Source organism: Gobio gobio, assembly GCF_949357685.1.
Source record: "Gobio gobio genome assembly, chromosome: 3".
NCBI lineage: Eukaryota > Metazoa > Chordata > Actinopteri > Cypriniformes > Gobionidae > Gobio > Gobio gobio.
In genome coordinates this window covers 65,965,192-65,983,263 of record NC_137099.1, presented here as the reverse complement: position 1 = coordinate 65,983,263, position 18,072 = coordinate 65,965,192, and the positions used below count along the sequence as shown (strand labels likewise).

At 38.4% G+C, this 18,072-nt stretch overlaps 1 protein-coding gene across 1 annotated transcript in view; it reads left to right on the top strand.

The window, feature by feature from the left end:
- LOC307124242 (deoxynucleoside triphosphate triphosphohydrolase SAMHD1-like) overlaps window positions 1-18,072 on the top strand; it is a gene marked incomplete at its 5' end in the record, with an annotated part of 65,875 nt that overhangs the window by 10,662 nt on the left and 37,141 nt on the right. Inside the window, 4 exons of the mRNA XM_079813289.1 lie at window positions 590-672; window positions 4,903-5,063; window positions 9,183-9,298; window positions 16,486-16,542. Coding sequence (XP_079669415.1) covers window positions 590-672; window positions 4,903-5,063; window positions 9,183-9,298; window positions 16,486-16,542 — 417 coding nt within the window. The remainder of the gene's footprint in view (window positions 1-589; window positions 673-4,902; window positions 5,064-9,182; window positions 9,299-16,485; window positions 16,543-18,072) is intronic.

Here is an 18,072-nt window from a genome sequence, read left to right as displayed (position 1 = left end):
TTGCCAGATTTCAACGTATGGTTTGTGCAGGATGGTAATTTAGCCCTTCTAAAACGTTAGCTGATATCTTCAAAACCGCTGGTCCGATCGAGACGAGACCAGCGTCAGAAGTTCGGAAACATAGGTTTATAGTAAACAGTTAATCCTTATGAGTCAAAATATTGATAGTAAGGGGTAGTAAAATCCAATCAAAGTCAGGTGTCAGTCATTTTGTATGTGTTTTTTCATATAAATGTCTATAACTCCAAAACGAAATGAGATATTTTCACAAAAATTGACACACATGTATGGGCTCACTCCGAAGACACATTAAAAATGGTAGGATTGAGACTCTTGGTGGCACTATAATAGAACAAAATATGACATTGGCTCTATACAACTCAATGTTTTAATGTGGGATTTTAAAATTTTTACTTAAAATTGTCTTCAAATGTCTTCACTCATTTTTTCAGTTGGTCTGCTGCTAGCTTCCTTGTTTGCTTCTGTTGTGCTTGGCCCCGGTATTGCTGCTTACAGCTATATTATATATACTTGGTTTTCTTGTCCTTAAGATGAAATAAAATATTTATATATGTAAACTGCTATTTAGATACCATAAAGAAAAAAAGGATCCATGGAGAGTTGCTAAGAATCGAAGAGAAATATTCATCGAGCCTTTCAACTGAAGGGAAGGTAAGCTCAAAACAACAACAGGAGTTATAGAAATAATCTTGTGAGGTTTGATTAAGCAGCTCTCTGTATTTTAAACTGAAATGTTTTCATGTCACAGTACATTTAGTAAAACTGAAGCTGTAATTCTAACTGAAAGAGACACTGACACTGCTTTCGGCGTTGCACTCTCGTATTATGTTTCTACTTCGAAGCTGAGTGTTACTTGCCTTCCTGAGCTTCTCTACTCTTCCCAACGTTCCACGTCCTGGCCGTACGTCTTGCCCTGCACCTCTTCTGAGCCCTGCACAAGGACAAGCACGTACTGGTCCGTTCAGACAACACGGCGACAGTAGCACACATCAACCGACAAGGTGGTCTACGCTCCCGCCGGATGTCGCAACTCACCCGCCATCTCCTCCTATGCAGTCAGAAGCATCTGAGGTCGCTTCATGCCGTTTACATCCCAGGAGAACTGAATTGTGCAGCCAACGAACTGTTACGTTTTCAGCCGCTTCCGGGGGAATGGAGACTTCCTTCCCAGACGGTTAGGCTGATTTGGGAACAGTTTGGCGACGCACTGATATATCTGTTTGCCTCCCACGACTCTTCCAATTGCCACTGGTATTAATCCCTGACCGAGGGGACCCACTGAGCAAAGTTATGTCCAAAAGACGTCTTTTCAATGTCTTTGCTGTACGTTGAAAAGACGTCCACTGAGGAGCCAGATTGAAAGTTTTTATGACGTCTGTTTTTGACGTGTTCTGCACATCCGATATAGACGTTCATGGAACCTCAAGGTTAGAAACTAGTTCAAATGTGCTCATTGTGGACATATTTTCCATTTGTAATTGCAAAGCAACTCACAGACAGTGTGTATTTGTCCAGAAATCAGGAAAATAAAAGAAACTTAGCTCACACCTTTAGACACTTTAGAAAACTTAGCATCTGTAATTCACACATCTTTGGATCGTGAGAGAATCGTGGGATTCAATCCAGGATCTTCTTGCTGTGAGGAGACAGTGTTTCCCACTGAGACACTGGTGTTGCCCTTGATCACAGACATAAGACACACTTTGACTATTTCTGTCAGACGTCTACAGAAGCTCTTACTGAGAATTAACAGAGCTTTAGATGTTGATGTTTATGTTTCATTTGAAGTCACCATTGTGATGGGAAGCGTTTGCTTTAGTTGGGTTCTTGGTCCCTGTACTTGAGTTAGCTTTTCTTTGGATGTTATAACTGTGTGTGTAAAACATAATACTTATGGCTGAGAAAGCAAAGATAAAGCGACTTCAGGTGTTGTCAGCTCTTTGTTGATGACTAAATCATCAGAAGTCTAGAATCTGATGTTGTGCTTTTGAGTTTTATATTCTTGTTTGGCAAATAATAAATTGTTTTTATACTATAACCTTGTGAATCTGCTGTATTGACACCAATAGCAATAAACAAATCACTCATCCTGAAAGATGAAAAAACCGCAGGTTCACATTGTTTTGAGAAAATATTTCTCATAGTCACACACAGACATCAAGATTTTGCATATGATTCACAACAACGGTGACAATCAAGCATGAGTTTTGTACTTTGAAGCTACCCATCATGCATTGCAGCATGAAGTTTTTTTTGTTATGATTGTCACCGTTGTTGTGAATCATATGCAAAATCTTAATGTCTGTGTGTGACTATGTGAAGTATTTTCTCAAAACAATGTGCACATTCTGTTTTATCTTTCAGCATAAGTGATTATTTTATTGCTATTAGTCCCGATACAGTGGATTCACAAAGTTATAGTATATAAACAAATTATTATTTGCCAAACAAGAGCACAAAACTCAAAAGCACAACATCAGATTCTAGAGTTCTGATGATTTAGTCATCAACAAGGAGCTGACAACACCTGAACTCACTTTATCTTTGCTTTCTCAGCCATAACTATTGTGTTTCACACATACAGTTACAGCTGCCAAAGAAAAGCTAACACAAATACGGGGACCAAGAGCCCAACTAAAGCAAACGCTTCCCACCACAATGGTGACTTTAACCATAAACATCAACATCTAAACCTCTGTTAATTCTCAGTAAGAGCTTCTGTAGACGTCTGACAGAAATAGTCAAAGTGTGTCTTATGTCTGTGATTAGGGGCAGCACCAGTGTCTCAGTGGGAAACACTGTCTTCTCACAGCAAGAAGATCCTGGATTGAATCCCACGATTCTCTCATGATCCAAAGATGTGTGAATTACAGATGCTAAGTTGTCTAAAGTGTCTAAAGGTGTGAGCTAAGTTTCTGTTATTTTCATGATTTCTGGACAAACACACACTGTCTGTGAGTTGCTTTGCAATTACAAATGGGAAATATGTCCACAATGAGCACATTCAAACTAGTTTTTAACCTTGAGGTTCCATGAACGTCTATGTCGGACGTGCAGAACACGTCAAAAACAGACGTCATAAAAACTTTCATTCTGGCTCCTCAGTGGACGTCGTTTTCAACGTACGCCTTTGCTCAGTGGGGACCCTCGGCACGGATGCACTAGCGCACAGCTGGCCGCTGGGCCCATGCAAGTATGCGTTTCCTCCAGTGAGCCTTTTCGCACAGGTTCTGTGCAAGATCAGGTAGGACATGGAGCAGGTCCTTTTGGTCGCGGACCTGGCCTGGCCGGACCTGGTTCTCAGAACTCGTACTCCTTGTGACAGCCCCTCCATGGCCAATCCCTCTGAGGAAGGACTTCCTTACTCAGAGACGGGGCACCCTATGGAACCTACACGTGTGGGCCCTGGACGGGATGCAGCAGGTTTGAGTATCCTACCACCTCAGGTGGTGGCTACCATCACTTCCGCTAGGGCCTTGTCCACGAGATAGGCCTATGCATTGAAGTGGAACCTCTTCATCACCTGGTGCTCTTCTCAGCGAGAAGACCCCAGGAAATGCCCGATCTGGTCCATGCTCTCCTTCCTCCAAGAAGGGTTGGAGCGCAGGCTTTCTCCTTCCACCCTGAAGGTTTTTGTCGCCGCAATATCGGCTCACCACAACCTGGTGGACTCAAAAAACAGTAGGACAGCACGCCCTGGTCAGCAGGTTCCTTAGAGGAGTGAAGAGATTAAATCCACCTCACTCTCTTCAAATGCCTTCTTGGGACCTTGCAGTGGTTCTATCTGTCCTGCAGAAAGCTCCCTTTGAGCCCCTGAGTTGAAGCCGTAAGCCGTAGAGTTGAAGTTCGTTTCAAAGAAAGTAGTGCTCTTGATTGCCCTGGCTTCCATCAAGAGGGTAGGGGACCTGAAGGCATTTTCGGTTCACGAAGCGTGCCTGGAATTTGGGCCGGCTAATTCTCACGTGATCTTGAGACCCCGGCCTGGATACGTGCCCAAGGTTCCCACCATTCCTTTAAGAGATTAGGTGGTGAACCTGCAAGCACTGCCTGTGGAGGAGGCAGACCCAGCCTTGGCACTGCTCTGTCCAGTACGCGCCCTTCGCGCTTACGTCCACCAGACGCAGTGTTTCAGGCTCTTTGTCTGTTATGGAGGGCAGCAGAAAGGGAAGGCTCTCTCCAAGCAGAGGTTGTCTCACTGGATAGTGGACGCCATTGTCCTGGCATATCAGGTTCAGGGCATGCCATGCCCCCTTGGGGTAAGTGCACAGTCCACCAGGAGCGTAGCTTCCTCTTGGGCTCTAGTCAAGTCAAGTCAACTTTATTTGTATAGCACTTTTAACAATGCAGATTGTTTCAAAGCAGCTTTACAGTGTTAAACAGGAAAATAATGCAGCATAATTTTATTCAGCTGTATAGCCATTCTGGAGAAAACGGTGATGTCATCAGTATAAAGTGAGAACGCAACGCCCTTTTATACCCACACAGTGGGGCGGGGTTGCGAAATGCAAATTCCACAGACCCATGGCATTTTCATGCCATTGGCTCGTTTTGTAGATCTCGAAGGTGATTGGCTTCTAAGCAAAACCCCCATTCCGTCAGTAACTGACAGTCATTTTTGTAGCATGTTTATTTTATTATTGAGAGTAAAGTGATCAGCACATATTTACACTCTCAGAAGCGTACGGTTCTTTCATAACAGTGTATTGCTGTGAAGTTATTACACATTTATTTTTACCCCTAAAAATAACTTCGTTGTGAATATATCGGTCCTTTGTGGCATTACTGAAAGTTCACAACTGCTTAATATATAAACAAGGGATAATGTGGAGTGTACTGAGAATGACTTGCACTAAGTAATATTTTTTCTTTTGTAACCTATAGGTTGTAAATGACCCTGTTCATGGTCACATTGAGCTACACCCCCTGCTGGTGAAGATCATTGATACACCTCAGTTTCAGAGACTCCGTCACATCAAACAGCTGGGAGCGGGATACTGGGTCTTTCCTGGGGCCTCTCATAACCGCTTTGAACACTCCATTGGGTAATGCAAATATTGTGTGTGTGTGTGTATGTGTGTGTGTGTGTGTGTGTGTACTGTGCAATTAATAACGATCGCAAACCAATCACGATTTGAGCACAAGCGATTTCTAAACCACGTAAGGCTGCGATTTTATTGACCAATTTATTCAGAATACTGCAAACGTTCTTGTGTGTATGTTTAAGATGTTAACCAATCAGAGCTCACTCAGCACACTGCACAAATTACGACGAAACTGAGTGGGAGCACAGGATAGGCGAATGGGAGGAAATAACATAAGATATGGAATATGGATAAAAATTATTTGGTGACAAAGAGAAATTCAACATCAGTTGTTTGAGAGGATTCAAGAGAGAGGATGTCACAGAGCAAGGTAATTTGCAAGACCTGTGAAATTATTATTGCAACAAAACGGCAATAGCTATTACAAACCTGTTCCAACACTTAAAACAGCGCCATAAAAAAACTGTATGATCAATGCATGTTGACAAAGTCAATCGAAAAGTGTTACAACTTAGGATCAAAATGGCACAAAGAAAATACAGACGCAATCACCTATCATATATGCAAAAGACACCCCACATAGCGAAAGAGAGGCATATGCAAGTGTTTTTTTTTCAGTCAAGTCAAGTCAAGTCAACTTTATTTATATAGCGCTTTTAACAATGTAGATTGTTTCAAAGCAGCTTTACAGTGTTAAACAGGAAAATAATGCAGCATAATTTTATTCAGCTGTATAGCCATTCTGGAGAAAACGCTGATGTCATCAGTTCATTTCAATTATCATACAGTGAAAGTGTGGGCTTTAGATCAATAATTAGATCAGTAATTTAGTTTATATGGTTAATTTAGTTTATTAATTAGATTTATTTCGATGTTTAGTTGAAAAATTTAGTGTCCCCAACTGAGCACGCCAAGCCAGAGGCAACAGTGGCAAGGAAACCAAAACCCCATCAGGTGACCTAATGGAGAAAAATAAACCTTGGGAGAAACCAGGCTCAGTCGGGGTGCCAGTTCTCCTCTGGCCAATTAACAAACAGCGTATTATTATTATTATTATTATTATTATTCTGGCAGCTTTACAGGTCAGAGGTCATAATAGATCAGAATATTCGAATGATCGGAGGCAACACGCTGGAGACGGGTTTATTGAGGATGACATATCGATTTAAGTATTATTTAATTGTAATATTCGAACAATCGGAGTCATCACGCCGGAGACGGGTTTATTGAGGATGACATATCGATATAAGTATTATTTAATTGTAATATTCGAACAATCTGAGTCAACACGCTGGAGACGGGTTTATTGAGATGCCGTGTCGATGAGGCAGTTGCAGGGGGAGTCTAATCACGGTCTCTGCAGACACTTCGGGGGCCTGTGTTGGTCTTCTCTGGGCGCAGGTCCACCATCTGATCTGGATACGGCCCGGATCCGGCTGACTGCAGTAAACAGAGATAAAACAGAGAGACTATCATTAGCGTAGATGCCATTCTTCTGATGATGTAACGAGTACATCAGGTGTTATGGGAAGTGTTCCCGGTTCCGGCTGAACTAGTTAATGCAGCCTAACAATCATTTCATTGAAAAAGTGTTTTATGTGTATGCCACAGTAAAGATATGTGTTTTTAGTCTAGATTTAAACTGACAGAGTGTGTCTGCTTCCCGAACAATGTTAGGAAGACTGTTCCAGAGTTTCGGAGCTAAATAGGAAAAGGATCGACCGCCTGCAGTTGATTTGGATATTCTCGGTACACAGTAAAATCCCCAGTGTTAAATTAACACTGCTCAGAGCACATATGGTCCCACTCTACAGAGTGTTAAAGTAACACTGAATCAGTGTTAAAGTTAATGAGATAATTAAGAGATTAATTAAGTGATGATTGACCATTAGTGGTGAACACCTGATGATAATGAGCAGAATCACTGAAGAAAAGAGAAAAAAGAAAAACACAAGAACTACGACTGACTATAAAAAAGACATTAAATCTCTGAAGATCTCAGCAGAGGAGGATTAAACAACTCCACAAACAGCATTACCAGCTTCACACATTACTAACCAGACTGACTTTATTTCTGTCAGACGACTACAGAAGCTCTTATTGAGAATTAACAGATTTTTTTGTTTGATTTTGTTTAGAAAACTGTTAGTTTTTAATATCACCATCATGGTGATCAGTGTTTTATTTATTTGGGCAGTTTGATGACTTTTTAATTTTAGTGTTTCTCTGTCTGCTGTAAATGACTGTGTTATGGCAAGAAAAGCAAGCATACTCAGGGATAAGAATATGATAATTGTTTATTGATTTAATTAATTGATCTTATGACTGAGTATAAACAATATACTATTAACTTATTTTAATGTGATTCTAGAAAAGAGCCAGCACAGTTTTAATCAGAACAGCTGAATACATTTTGAAACAGATTGTACACTAATCATTTCTACCTCCTACGAGATTAACTCACACACAGACATCAAGACTCAGCCTATGAATCTCAACAATGGTGACATACTCCATGCCACAATGGCTGATAATTGACACATAATTAATAATATTGTCAAATTGTTAGTAGTAGATTTTCACCAGCAATCCTTTCTTGCCAGATTTCAAATATTCTGAATTTTGTTGTGAAATACATTGTGTAAAAAAAACACTTCATGCACACCTGCACAAACATCAAGAATCAGCATATTAATCTCAATGACGGTGACATGCTTCATACTGCAATGCATGATGGGATATATAATCATCATAGTATAACACTCATGACTCCCAGCATGCATTGCAGCATGTCACCATTGTTGAGATTCATATGATAATTCTTGATGTCTGTGTGCGCAAACATTTATCCCCCTTAATGTATCTATAAATGGATTACTGAGACTGATCTGTGGCAGTAAAGCCTTTATGCTGAAAATCTATTAAAAAAAACCTTTTATTAGCATTTCTATTATCCACTTTCCTCAAAGATTAGTTTGGTCGACAAAAAAACTTTATGATGATAACAACTTCAACTGATAATTTACGCTTATATCTTTCTTTGCAACAAAGTATGTCTTCCGCTAAACACTGTTACAAAGACCACAAACTGACATAAAATGGCAAGTCAAACTGCGCAACTAAAATAAACACTGATCTCCATAACGGTGACCAAATATTTCCCATAAAAAATCAACCTCTAAACCTCTGTTAATTCTCAAAAAGAACTGTAGACAAACGACAGAAATAAAGTTAGTCTGGTTTATAATAAGAGAGATTTAATGTATTTTCAGTTGATGTCATCTTAAGCTGTTGCTGTAGTTGTGTTTCTCTGTCCTTCAGTGATTCTGCTCATTATCATCAGGTGTATTCAATAATCAAACAATCATCACTCAATGAATCACTTAAGTATCTTATAATCTCTAACACTGCTTCAGTGTTACTTTAACACCCTGCTGGTGGTTCCCATATGAACACCGAGCGGTGTTAATTTAATACCGGGTAATTTACTGTGTACAGTTACCCGTCACTGAGTCCAAAGTAAACTTGTAGAAGGGTTGTAGAAGGGTTTCACTGAGCCCATGCATCGGTGCCATGGATGGGACCCATGTGGAAATCAAGCAGCCAATCATAGCGCGGTTTTGCGTTTTCATGTGGACGGAGATTTTTTTTTAAACCATGCTTGTGTGGATGCGATTGTTTTTTAAAACGGAGGAGGAAAAACTCTGGTTATAAAAATACCCGTGTACGTGTGGACAAGGCCTTAGTACTGTAATTGTTTTCAAATTTCTGATCAAGTCAGTGAAGAACCACTGAGCTAGACTATGAAGTTTATTCAAAATATTCTTAGCATGAATATGAGGATTTTATTTTAGCTTTATTTAAGCATGAATATTTAATGCTTAATTTATGTTTATATTTATTTTATTATCATTAATTTAACATCTATTGTATTTCAAGTAACGAAAATATTTTTTTATGGTTTTGCTTTTAGTTTTGGTTAACTATAATAATCCTGATGTATATTTATGTATTATCTGTTAGTTTTCATCTATTATCTTTGGTCAATTAAATGATTCAAGCATCATGTTTTCCAAGAAGTAAACTGACTTTCTGTTCTTATTGTTGTTGTTGTGCTAGTGTGGCACATTTAGCAGGATGTCTGGTCAAGAGTCTGCAAGAGAAACAGCCAGAGCTACATATTAACAATCGAGATGTTCTTTGTGTTCAAATCGCTGGTCTGTGCCATGACTTAGGTGAGTGCCATAAACTCACACCTTTTGCAAACCAATTACAAATCTTTTTATAAAAGTTTAGTCTTTTTAATATAACAATGATTAAATACCATTAAATAAGAATAATCTACAATATATGTTCTTTTGCCTTTTATTTTGTGTTTTTAGGGAAGGCTAATTTAAAAAGCATACATAAGTTCACAACACAACAAAATAAATCCACAACACAACGGAATGAAGCCACAACACAACGAAAAAGCCACAACACAACGAAATCAAGACACAACACAACAAAATCAAGCCACAACACAACGAAAAAGCCACAACACAACGAAATCAAGACACAAAACAACAAAATCAAGCCACAACACAACAAATTATTATTTATTTTTTTCAAATTCCAATGTTGTGTTGTGCATTATTAAATCAGTTTTACCAATACAATCAAGCTCTTAAATTTTAACATGTCTGTTTTTAAATGTTAAAAGCAATTTTAATTCATACAAATTATACGTTTCGATCAATTGGTGGAATTCGCAGACGTTCCCTTAGCGCCGTGGTATCGGGTCAAAGCATTCTCGAGCATAAATATGCAGCTATAATGCATGTAGGTGATTTTACATTAATATTTAATATCGATAAACAATGGTTAGCCTACATACTGTTAAAACTAATTGTGGTATTGATTTATTTGTAAGATTTCCGACTCTATAGAACAGTGGCAACTTTACCACGCTCCGAGTGGCCCCGAGTGGTTGGGAGCATTTCTGTTGTGTTGTGGCTTGATTTCGTTGTGTTGTGGCTTTTCCGTTGTGTTGTGGCTTGTTTCCGTTGTGTTGTGGCTTGTTTCCGTTGTGTTGTGGCTTGATTTATTTGTGTTGTGGATTTTTCGTTTTGTTGTGGCTTGTTTTCGTTGTGTTGTGAACTTATGTTTGCTTTTTATATTTCGTTGTGTTGTGCACTACTGGGCCACCGTACTTAGCTGATCAGGCTATAAATACAGTTAAATGCAAAAAAAAAAAAAAAAAAAAAAAAAAAAAATATATATATATATATATATATATATATATATATATATATATATATATATATATATATATATATATATATATATATATATATATATATATATATATATATATATACATACATACATATATATACATTCAGAATGACTGATATGTGGCAAGTATTGTTGGTGAAAATATATTAAAAGGGATATTTCGCCCAAAAATGAAAATTTTATGTTTATCTGCTTACCCCAAGGCAATCCAAGATGTAGGTGTCTTTGTTGCTTCAGTAGAACACAAATTAAGATTTTTAACTCCAACTGTTGCTGTGTGCCAGTCGTATAATTGATGTCAATGGTAGCAGATTTTATGAGAGTATAAAAAAAACATGCACATAGAACTTCAAATTAAACCCTGCGGCTCTTGACGATACGTGGATGTCTTATGACACAAAACGATCGGTTTGTGTGAGAAACCCAACAGTATTTATATAATTTTTTAACCTCAAATACAACACTATGTACATCAGCCGTTCCCGCGCCATCACTTCCGGTAAGAGAGGTCAAATTACATTATATATGGTGTAGAGATCATTTCCGGCGCTTGTATCCCATTGAGATATGCCATATTGTGTACATTTGACCTCACTCGGAAGTGATGGCGCGTTCAAGACTGGTGGACATAGTGTTGTGTTTGAGGTAAAAAATTATATAAATGCTGTTCGCTTTTGCGCACAAACCGATCGTTTCGTGTCTTAAGACATCAATGTGTCGTCACGAGCCGCAGGTTATAATTTGAAGATGTTTTTTTTACTCTCATAGAATCTGTTACCGTTAACTGGCACACAGCAACGGTTGGAGTTAAAAATCTTCATTGGTTTTCTACTGAAGAAACAAAGACACCAACATCTTGGATACCCTTGGGGTAAGCCATAGACCGTAAACAATTATGGACGACGCAACTTCATTCGCTTCCGCTGACGAGAGTTTAAGCTTTTGGAGGCCCTCACACGGCCCTGACATCTTGAGCAGATTTGGGACAGAGTCTGTGCAATAGTGATCTCGGGACTGGAATCTGCGCAGTAGAGAACAGGAAGTAGAGGCGCGATTATCAAAAGCCCGCCCGCACTCTCACGGATGCAGAACAATTAATTATGTTGTTGTGAAATATACAGTTATGGAAATGTAGAAATTAAAGCCAAAGCTCCAATCTCCTCTCAAAAAAACTGAAAAAAAGTCAGTTAGTGCCTCAGTGACAACTTCACTCAGAGAAGCTGTCTATCTCTTAGGCCAGGCATGGGCAACTCCAGTCCTCGAGGGCCACTGTCCTGCAGAGTTTAGCTCCAACCCTAATCAAACACACCTGAACCAGCTAATCAGTGTCTCCTGGATTACTACACAATAAAATCCCCAGTGTTAAATTAACACTGCTCAGAGCACATATGGTCCCACTCTACAGAGTGTTAAAGTAACACTGAATCAGTGTTAAAGTTAATGAGATAATTAAGAGATTAATTAAGTGATGATTGGCCATTAGTGGTGAACACCTGATGATAATGAGCAGAATCACTGAAGAAAAGAGAAAAAAGAAAAACACAAAAACTACGACTGACTATAAAAAAAGACATTAAATCAGCAGAGGAGAATTAAACAACAGCATTACCAGCTTCACACATTACAAACCAGACTGACTTTATTTCTGTCAGATGTCTACAGAAGCTCTTATTGAGAATTAACAGATTTTTTGTTTGATTTTGTTTAGAAAATTGTTAGTTCTTAATGTGACCATCATGGTGAATAGTGTTTTCTTTAGTTGGGCAGTTTGGCGACTTTTTAATATTCGTGTTTCTCTGGCTGCTGTAACTGAGTTTGTTATGGCAAGAAAAGCAAGAGTAAACACAATCAGATGCTGTCGGCTGCTCGATTATGAAAATATGATCATTGTGTAGTAATTCAATTAATCGATTTTATATGAGTTTATATTAATTTATTTTAGTATGAGCAATATACCATTAACTTTTTTTTATTGTGATTCTAGAAAAGATCCAGCATGGTTTTAATCAGAAGAGCTGAATTCGTTTTGAAATAGATTGTACACTAATCACTTCTAACTCCTGCGAGTGTATCTCACACACACACATCAAGAATAAGCCGATGAATCTCAACAATGGTGACATGCTTCATGCCACAATGCATTCTGGGAGCCATAGATGAGTTTTGCGTGACGTACCCAGAATTAATTGCGGCATGAAGCATGTCACCATTGTTGAGATTCATAGGCTGATTCTTGATGTCTATGTGTGAGTATAACTCGCAGGAGTTAGAAGTGCTTATTATGTGATGTGTTATGAAACTGGAGTACAAAACTTATGTACACATTTTTTGATAACCATTTTAGTTTATGTGAACTACGTTTATGTGTTTAATCCTCCTCTGCTGAGATCTTCAGAGATTTAATGTCTTTTTTATAGTCAGTCGTAGTTCTTGTGTTTTTATTTTTTTCTCTTTTCTTCAGTGATTTTGCTCATTATCATCAGGTGTTCATCACTAATAGCCAATCATCACTTAATTAATCTCTCAATTATCTCATTAACTTTAACACTGATTCAGTGTTACTTTAACACTCTGTGGAGTGGGACCATATGTGCTCTGAGCAGTGTTAATTTAACACTGGGGATTTTACTGTGTAGAAGGCTACAGGCAGGTGAGTTTTATCAGGGTTGGAGCTAAACTCTGCAGGACAGTGGCCCTCGAGGACTGGAGTTGCCCACCCCTGTTCTAGTCTATGGTGTCACACAGGCACACACACATATCAAGAATCAGCTCATGAATCTCAATAATGGTGACAAACCAAAAGCTTCATCCCGCAATGCATTCTGGGAGTCACCATAGTACAAAACTCATCCATGACTCCCAGCATGCACTGCAGGATGAAGCGTTTGTCACCATTGTTGCGATTCATGAGCTGATTCTTGATGTGTGTGTTTGACGAGTATCTGCTGCAGCTCTAAACTTTCTGAAAACATTGAATTTGTATTTTTTTAAGAATGCATTCTGCACTGCTAGACATCATGGACTAACTCGTGTTTTCTTTCATGCCATAACAAACATATTTGATTAAAAGATAGTTACAGCAGAAAGAGGAGAATTAAAAGACAAGTAAAGGGTCAAGAGCTCAAATAAAGGAGCCACTGATCACGATTCTGGAGACTTCAGATGAAACATTCAATGAACCATCAACATCTAAACCTCTGTTCATCTCAATAAGAGCTGGTGTGTGTAGATTCATGATGTCTAAAACATCCAGGAAATACAATAAACAGTCAAACACACTTTATTAAACGTCAATGGACTAAACACAAGTTAACAATACGTGTCAGTGTTCATCCAAACACGAAGTAACATGTAACACACATCTGACACACGTTGTGTAACTATAACACATTATTGTGTAAAAGGTTTCAACACACTTCTGTGTAAGAGGAATAACACATTAGTTGAGTTACAGGTAACACGGAGATGTGTTAAAGAAAACGACAAAGGTTGTGTGTTAAATTTTACGCAACATGTGTAGTCCCTGAGCACACACACTACATGTGTTAAAATCTACACAACATGTGTTAAAATCTACACAACATGTGTTGTCCCTGAGCACACACACTACATGTGTTAAAATCTACACTCTAAAAAGAGATGTGTTAAAAATGACACATGTTGTGTTAGTTTTAACACATGTAGTGAGTGTGCTCAGGGACAACACATGTTGTGTCAAATTTAACACAAATTGTGTCAGGTAATCACATGCTCAGATGTAATTTTAAAAATAAAGTGAAACTAAATTATTAAGCATTTAATCAATAGTCGAGTACAGAACGCATGTGCACACAAAGTACAATGTTTCAAACTCAATTATTCACACTTCAACACCACATCGATGCCGCTTTTGAGAAAAGATCATGAAGAGATAACAGTTGATAGAGTTTGCGTTTTTAATTAAATTAAAATGTAGCAACTGATAAAACAGTCTATTTAAATAACTTTAATTTACTCAGGCCTGTTTGTTTGAGAACATAAGTGGCTCCTTTATTTGAGCTCTTGACCCTTTACTTGTCTTTTAATTCTTCTCTTTCTGCTGGAACTGCCTTCTAATCAAATATGTTTGTTATGGCATGAAAACACGATCAGAAGTTTCTTGATCAAGTCATAATCTCAAGATCTGATCCAGTTTATGAGTAATTGGATGGTACACATTTTCTTTATTTATGTGCTGTTAGGTATAAAAGTTTTGTGAAGTTACTCCATGATGTCCAGTAGTGCAGAAGGAATTCTTAAAAAATAAAAAATTCAATGTTTTCAGAAAGTTTAGAGCTGCAGCAGATACTCGTCAAACACACACATCAAGAATCAGATCATGAATCACAACAATGGTGACAAACGCTTCATCCTGCAGTGCATGCTGGGAGTCATGGATGAGTTTTGTACTATGGTGACTCCCAGAATGCATTGCGGGATGAAGCTTTTGGTTTGTCACCATTATTGAGATTCATGAGCTGATTCTTGATATGTGTGTGTGCCTGTGTGACACCATAGACTAGAACATCCTATGTGCTCTGTTTATCTAAAATCCAATGTGCAGATAATTACAACAATAACATTAAAAAAATTATTAATAACTGAAAACATTTTTTACAGTAAAGTTTCTCATATCAAACACTTGCTAAGCTCAGCAAATGTATGCGATGATAACATTATCATCTGATAATAGTTTTCTCATGGTAATTTCTGCTGCTTCAATTGTGTTTAATAAACACACAATCACAGCAAACAGAGAAAAACTGATGTGAAAGAGTCAAGGGTCAAGAGCTCAAATATAGGAGCCACTAATCACGATTCTGGTGACTTCAGATGAAACATTCACTGAATCATCAACACAAATCCTGTTAATCTCAATAAGAGCTTCTGTCTGACAGAAATAAAGTCAGTCTGGTCAGTGATAACAAGTGAAAAGCGGAGAAAGCATTTGAAAAAGAGGCATGATGTGATTGGCTGCCAAAACACCCACTGCTGTTCTATCCAGAGTAACATTTAACACACATTGTGTGTTATATCTACACAACATGTGTCAAAATAGCATCAACACACTCAGTGTGTTGTTTTTTAACACATCTCTTTTTAGAGTGTACACAACATGTGTTAAAATCTACACAACATGTGTTGTCCCTGAGAACACAAACACACAATATGTGTTAAAATCTACACAACTTGTGTTGTCCTTGAGCATACACACTACATGTGTTAAAATCTACACAACATGTGTTGTCCCTGAGAACACAAACACACAATATGTGTTAAAATCTACACAACTTGTGTTGTCCTTGAGCATACACACTACATGTGTTAAAATCTACACAAAATGTGTTCCAGGATCTTCTTGCTGTGAGGAGACAGTGTTTCCCACTGAGACACTGGTGCTGCCCTTAATCACAGACATAAGACACACAAAATTCTCAAAACAATGTGCACATTCTATTTTATCTTTCAAGACAAGTGATTATTTTATTGCTGTTGGTGCAGATACAGTGGATTCACAAGGTTATAAACAAAAGGTTATTTCCCAAACAAGATCACAAAACTCAAAAGCACAACATATTCTAGACTTCTGATGATTTAGTCATTAACAACGAGCTGATAACACCTGAAGTCTCTTTATCTTTGCTTTCTCAGCCACAAGTATTGTGTTTCACACACATAGTTGAAGCAGCCAAAGAAAAGCTAACACAACTACAGGAACCAAGAGCCCAACTAAAGCAAACGCTTCCCACCACAATGGTGACTTCAAATTAACCATAAACATCAACATCTAAACCTCTGTTAATTTTATTTTCATGATTTCTGGACAAACACACACTGTCTGTGAGTTGCTTTGCAATTACAAATGTAAAATATGTCCACAATGAGCACATTTGAACTAGTTTTTAACCTTGAGGTTCCATGAACGTCTATATCGGACGTGCAGAACACGTCAAAAACAGACGTCATAAAAACTTTCATTCTGGCTCCTCAGTGGACGTCTATTCAACGTACGCCTCTAGGGGCAAAGACATTGAAAAGACGTCTTTTGGACATAACTTTGCTCAGTGGGGATATTCATACATTCAACATCTATTTTACATTAGTTTTTTTTTTTTTTTTTCTTAAGGTCATGGTCCTTTCTCTCATTTGTTTGATATGAAGTTCATTCCTGCAGTCCAGCCTGGTAAATATCCGTTTCTCTAACTTGTCTTGTTGTTTGCAGTTGCAAAATGTATAACAAGTACTAAATACTTTAATAAGTTTTGCTTTCAATATTTTTGTAATTTAAAACCCACATCACGTTGGACTTTGTCTTTTCCTTAAAACAGCAGTTCATAGAAAAAAACATATTGTAAATTGTTAAAAAGGGCAAATAAACATCAAAAAGGTGCCATTACAATTACAATCTTAATAAATTGTATCATTATTACTATAATGATACATTATATGCATGCACACACCAAGTGTTTTGAAGTCATATGATATCTTTGTGCAAGGAATCAAATTAAAATTGTTATTAACTGGACTAAACGAGCTTCAGTGCAAGAGACAATTATTAGTGAATAAAGAATAGTCTTTGTGTTGCTTTTTGGATCTTGAACTACTTTTGTATGGAAAGAGTCTGGAATAATTGTATGGTGAGTAACTCATTTAAAATGTTAAATCACTTTAGATAAAAGTTCAATTGATGGTCCCCACATAGCAACATTGTCCCAGATCTGGGCCACAAGCAGGCCACAGCAATGACAAATTTCTGCTGAGATCTTCAGAGATTTAATGTCTTCTTTTATCTTCAGTTGATTTCAACTAAGGCTGTGGCTGAAGTCAGTTGTAGTTCTTGTCTTTCTGCTCGTGTCTTTCTCTGTTCTCTTCTTTCCTTCAGTGATTCTGCTTGTTAACAGACTTATTAAGGCTGAGATGACTCCATATTTATTATACACAGATTTCGTGGCTCAGATAAGATACTGGTTTATTTATTTATTATTGGCTGACATGTGGCATTGCTCTGGCCTGCTTGTGGCCCAGATCTGGCAAACAGGAGTAGTCCACTCAAGGGCCGTCAATTCTTGCAGCATGTGGGCCAGATCAGCATTCCACATGTGCCAGATGTGGGCCAGATCAGTATTCCACATGTGCCAGATGTGGGCCAGATCAGCATTCCACATGTGCCAGATCAGCATTCCACATGTGCCAGATGTGGGCCAGATCAGTATTCCACATGTGCCAGAGGTGGGCCAGATCAGCATTCCACATGTGCCAGATGTGGGCCAGATCAGCATTCCACATGTGCCAGATCAGTATTCCACATGTGCCAGATGTGGGCCAGATCAGCATTCCACATGTGCCAGATCAACATTCCATATGTGCCAGATCAACATTCCACATGTGCCAGATGTGGGCCAGATCAGTATTCCACATGTGCCAGATCAACATTCCATATGTGCCAGATGTGGGCCAGATCAGTATTCCACATGTGCCAGATCAACATTCCATATGTGCCAGATGTGGGCCAGATCAGTATTCCACACGTGCCAGATCAACATTCCACATGTGCCAGATGTGGGCCAGATCAGTATTCCACACGTGCCAGATCAGTATTCCACATGTGCCAGATCAACATTCCATATGTGCCAGATGTGGGCCAGATCAGTATTCCACATGTGCCAGATTAACATTCCACATGTGCCAGATGTGGGCCAGATCAGTATTCCAC